General features: G+C 34.5%; 1 protein-coding gene across 1 annotated transcript in view; it reads left to right on the forward strand.

Moving 5' to 3' along the window:
- Positions 1-4,817, forward strand: part of TXNDC16 (thioredoxin domain containing 16) — a 115,614-nt gene extending 110,797 nt beyond the window's left edge. Inside the window, exon 21 of the mRNA XM_028099704.2 lies at positions 4,517-4,817. Within this exon, the coding sequence (XP_027955505.1) occupies positions 4,517-4,779 (263 nt within the window). The 3' untranslated portion in view covers positions 4,780-4,817. The remainder of the gene's footprint in view (positions 1-4,516) is intronic.
- Positions 4,818-6,000: the final 1,183 nt, after the last annotated feature.

Consider the following 6,000-nt stretch of genomic DNA (forward strand, 5'->3'; position numbering starts at 1 on the left):
TGGGAGCACCCAAATACATAATAGCATCTAGTAACAAACATAAAGGAAGTAACCGATAGTAATATAATAATAGTAGGGGACTTTAACACCCCAGTCACATCAATGGATAGATCATTCAAATAGAAAAATCAACAAGGAAACAGTGGCTTTGAATGACACATTGGCCCAGTTGGATCTAACAGATATATTCAGAACAGTCTACCCTAAAACAATTCACATTCTTTTCAAGTGCACATAGAACATTCTCCAGAATAGATCACATATTAGACCCCAAAACAAGTGTCAACAAATTAAAAAAGACTGAAGTCATACCATGCATTTCTTCTGAGCACAACTCTATAAAACTAGAAATTAGTTACAAGAAAAAATATGGAAAGAACACAACTACATGGAGGTTAAGTAACATTCTACTAAACAATGAATGGGTCAACCAAGAAATCAAAGAGGAAATAAAAAAAATAGAGACAAGGAAAATGAACACATAATGGTGCAAAATCTTTGGGGTGCAGCAAAAGTTCTAAAAGGGAAGTTTATAGCAATACAGGCCTACCTCAGGAAGGAAGAAAAACCTCAAATAACCTAACCTTACACCTAAAGGAGGTAGAAAAAGAACAAACAAAACCCCAAACGAATAGAAGGAAGGAAATAATAAAGGTCAGAGCAGATATAAAGAAAATAGAAACTAAAAAAACAATAGATCAGTGAAAATAGGAGCTGGTTCTTGGAAAAGATCAACAAAATTGATAGACCTTTAGCCAGATCATGAAAAAGAGAGAGAGAGCACTCAAAATCAGAATAGAGGAGAAATAAGAACTGACAGCACAGAAATATGAAGGATTATAAGAGAATGTTATGAAAAAGTCTAAGTCTATGTCAACAAATTGGACAACCTAGAAGAAATGGTTAAATTCCTAGAAACATGGAACCTCCCAAAACTGAATCAGAAAGAAATAGAAAATTTGAGCCAGCAATGAAATTGAATCAGTAATCAAAAGATTCCCAGCAAACAAAAATCCAAATGGCTACACAGGTGAATTCTACCAAACACTTAAGGAAGAGTTAATACCTTGTTCTCAAACTATTAAAGAAAAGAGAGGAAGAAAAGCTTTCAAATTCATTTTATGAGGCCAGATAAAGACCCTATAAAAAAAGAATCACAGGCTAATATTTCTGATGAACATAGATGCAAAAATCCTCAACAAAATATTAGCAAACTGAATCTAACAACACATTTAAAAAATCATTCACCATTATCAAGTGGGATTTATTCCTGGGATGCAAGGGTGGTTCATTATTCATGAATCATCAGTGTGATACTTCAAATCAACAAGAGAAAGGATAAAAAACCATATGATCATTTAAATAGATGCAGAGAAAGCATTTGACAAAGTACAACATCCATTGATGATAAAAACAACAAAGTAAGCTTAGAGGGAACATACTTCAACATAATAAAGGCAATATATGAAAAACCCACAGCTAACATCATACTCAATGGTGAAAAACAGCTTTTACCCTAAGGTCAGTAATAAGAATGTCCACTCTTACCACTTCTATTCAACTTAGTACTGGAAGCCCTAGCCACAGCAATCAGACAACAAAAAGAAATAAAAGGCATCCAAATTGGTAAGGAAGAAGTAAAACTGTTACTATTTGTAGATGACCCGATACTATAGACTCCACCAAAAACTACTAGAACTGATGATGAATTCCATAAGGTCGCAGGGTACAAAGTCAATAAACAGATATCTGTTGCATTTCTATACACTAACAATGGAACACTGGGTGTTATACGCAAACAATGAATCATGGAACACTACATCAAAAACTATTTTGTAATGTATGGTGATTAACATAACGTAATTTTAAAAACCCCCAAAACAGTGAAGTAGCAGAAAGAGAAATTAAGAAAACAATTCCATTTAAAGTTGCACCCAAAATAATAAAATATCTAGGAAAAAACTTAACCAAGCAGGTGAAAGACCTGTACTGTGAAAACTATAAAACATTGATGAAACAAAGACAACATAAACAAATGGAAATGCTCATGGGTTGGAAGAATTAATATTGTTAAAAATGTCCATACTACCCAAAGCAATCTACAGATTTTAATGCAATCCCTATCACAGTACCAACAGAATTTTTCATAGGAGTAGAACAAGCAATTGTAAAATTTGTATGGAACCAGAAAAGAACCTTAATAGCCAAAGCAATCTTGTGCAAGAAGAACAAAACAAGAAGAACAATCCTGGATTTCAAGATATACTACAGAGCTGTGGTAATCACAACAGTATGGTACTGGCACAAAAATAGACACATAGATCAATGGAGAATAGAGAGCCCAGAAATAAACCCATGATTATATGGTCAATTAATCTTTGACAAAGAAGGTGAGAATATGCAATGGGAAAAAGATGGTGTTGGGAAACTGGACAGCTACATACAAACGAATAAAACTGGACCACTTTCTCACACCTTAAAATGGATTAATCCATTTTTTAAGGTGTGTCCTTAACATTATTAAGGACATAAATGTGAGACCCGAACCATAAAAATCCTAGAAGAGAGTACAGGCAGTAATTTCTTTGGCATTGGCCGTAACAGCATTTTTCTAATGTCTCCTGAGGCAAGGGAAACAAAAGCAAAATTAAATTGTTAATTAAATTAAACTATTGGAGCCCAGCAAAATAAAGGACTTCTGCATGGCAAAGGAAACAATCAACAAAACGAAAAGACAGCCTACTGAATGGGATAAGATATTTGCAAATGACATGTCTGATAAAGGGTTAGTATCCAAAATATATAAAGAACTTACACAACTTAACACCCCCAAAATAAGTAATCCAATTAAAAAGGGACAGAATACATGAATAGACATTTCTCCAAAAAAGACATCCAGATGGTCAACAAGACATGTGAAAAGATGCTCAGTGTCACTCATCGTCAGGGAAATGCAAATCAAAACCACAATGAGATATTACCTCATACCTGTCAGATTGGCTAAAATAAAAAATACAAGAAATTGCAAGTGTTGGCAAGGATGCAGAGAATAAGGACCCCTTGTGCACTGTTGATGGGACTGCAAGCTGGTGCAGTCCCTGTGGAAAACAGCATGGAGATTCCTCAAAAAAATTAAAAACAGGCACCTGGGTGGCTCAGTCATTAAACGTCTGCCTTCAGCTCAGGTCATAGTCCCAGGGGTCCTGTGATGGAGCCCCACATCGGGCTCCCTGCTCTGTGGGAAGCCTGCTTTTCCCTCTCCCACTCCCCCTGCTTGTGTTCCCTTTTTCATTATGTCTCTCTCTGTCAAATAAATCTTTAAAAAAAAATTAAAAACAGAATTACAATATGATCCAGTAATACCACTACTGAGTAGTTACCCAAGGAATATGAAGACAGCATCTAATTCAAAAAGATATATGCACTCCTATCTTTATTGCAGCATTATTTACAATTGCCAAATTATGGAAGCAGACTGTCCATTGATAGATAAGTGAATAAAGAAGATCTGTGTGTGTACACACACACACACACACACACACACACAGGAATATTACTCAGCCATACAAAAGAATGAAATCTTGTCATTTGCAACAACATGGATGGATCTAGAGAGTATAATGCTAAGTGAAGTCAGTCAGAGAAGACAAATAACCCACATGATTTCACTTATACGTGGAATTTAAGAAACCAAGTGAACAAAGAAAAAAGACAAACCAAAAAACAGACTCTTAACTCTAGAGAACAAACTGATGGTAACCACAGGGGAGGTGGGTGGGGGAATGGGTGAAATAAGTGAAGGGGATTAAGAGTGCACTTATCCTGATGAGCACTGAGTAATGTATAGAATTGATGAATCACTATATTGTACATTTGCAACTAATATAATACTATGTTAACTATACTGGAATTAAAAAAAAAGTTCCAGTTCTTTGGGATAAAGTTGGGTAGGGTGGAAAGCAGGAGGCTTTTTCATTTTAACTTCTATCTGTATGTAATCTCATTACAATATTGCTATTTTTTTTAAAACCTCAACAAGGGTTAACTAGTTGGGAGATTTTGGACCTTTTTTCCCCTCTATTAATACTAATGTTTAGGGGCACCTGGGTGGCTCAGTTATTAAGTGTCTGCCTTTGGCTCAGGTCATGATCCCAGAGTCCCAGGATTGAGCCCCATGTCAGGCTCCCTGCTCAGCAGGGAGTCTTCTTCTCCCTCTGCCCCTTCCCCCACTTGTGCTCTCTCGCTCTCTCTCTCTCTCAAGTAAAACCTGTTTAAAAAAAAATACCTTTATTTAGAATAGCTTGCAAATATATAAAAAAGTGAAAATGGCTAGTAATGACAAATGTATCAAGTTTCTTAGACAATGACAATAAAAAATCTAGTTTCATTTAGATAAGTAAAACTGATAAAGCCTTTACTCCTACAAATATATTTTTCAAAATATAATATTTTCTAGTATTTATATGATGATTTTATAGCTGTTCATTATTAACCTTTGGTTATATCTTCCTTGCAGCAATTTTACCTGCTCAGGAATGGAAACCTCCTCTTCCTGCTTATGATTTTCTAAGTATGATGGATGCTGCCGCATCTCAACATCCCACAAGGAAAGATCCTGAGTGTACAAAAGAAACAGATGCACAGGAGAATGATAAAAAACATGAAGATAAATCAGCATTCAGAAAAGAACCAATTGAAACACTGAGAATAAAGCATTGGAATAGAAGTAATTTGTTTAAAGGAGAAAAATCATTTAAGCATGATAATAAAGAGTTATGATGCTCTAAAGAGTTATGAGCTGGTTTCATAGGGCTGTGGAGAGCTTTACAAAGTCTTTTTAGTTTATTTGATAGATTGAAGAATTTATTAAAAAATAATATTAAATCATTTCAAGTTTCTAGACCAGTTTTGTCCGATGGAAATATAATGTGAGTCATATATGTAACTTAGAATTTTCTAGTAGCACATTTAAAAAAATGAAAATGAGCAGGTGAAATTAATTTTAATCTTTCACCCAGTAAGTATACCAAAATAGCTCAGTTAACATAAAAATTATAATGAGATATTTTACATCCTTTTTTTCTATCAAGTCTTCAAAATCCAGTGCATATTTTACCCTTACTGTACATTTCACTCCAGAGTAGCCACACATGGCTAGTGACTGCTGTAGTGGATAGTTCAGCTCTAGACAAAAACTGGTGTACTTAATTTAACTTAGTTCTAACCATGAATTAGAATAAAAATGCAACTCTAGTTTAATCACAGTCAGTTCCACAATGGTATCACACAGCTGGAAATTGTATTTGTTTTGTTGTAGACATGATGTTAAAACCAGTGTTTTTAAACCAGGGAGCAGTTTTGCCTCCCAGGGGACATCTGGCAATGTCAAGAGACATTTTTGCTTGTCATGACTAGGGTTGTTACTGGCATCTAGTTGGTAGAGGCCAGGAATGCTGCTAAACACCCTATCATGCATTGGACAGCCCCTCATGGCGAAGAACTATCCTGCCCCAATGTCACTAGCACCAAAGTTGAGTAACCCTGTGTTAAATTAACCTGTGGTAAAATGTTCTTGTTTTGCTCAGTTATGTCTGAAAAAATCTCGAATATTAGAGATAAATATTAGGTGGTCTTATCCTGATTATTATCTGGACACAACCATGTCTTTTATTATAAATTCATTTTTATAGTATTTTTAAAAGGTGATGAGATAACTCTAAAAAGGACTCAGAATTTTATATATATATATAGTTATATATGATAATATATATCATTTAATTATAATTTAATATAAATTATAAATTTATGTAATTATATATAACTGTATATAATTGGTGTGTGTGTGTGTATAAAGGTATATGAGATAAAGATATATATGTGTAAAGGTATATAAGAAAATCTTAAAACCTGCTCTTAATTCTATAAGTTATATTGCTAAATTGAAGAGGACTTAGACATTCTGCTATCCTCTTCACAAAAAGAGAGGCTCCCTCCTCTGAA

This window comes from Eumetopias jubatus, unplaced genomic scaffold, assembly GCF_037043125.1.
Source record: "Eumetopias jubatus isolate StellerSeaLion01/CBP00866 unplaced genomic scaffold, mEumJub1_p1.0 scaffold_7, whole genome shotgun sequence".
In the NCBI taxonomy this organism is placed as follows: domain Eukaryota; kingdom Metazoa; phylum Chordata; class Mammalia; order Carnivora; family Otariidae; genus Eumetopias; species Eumetopias jubatus.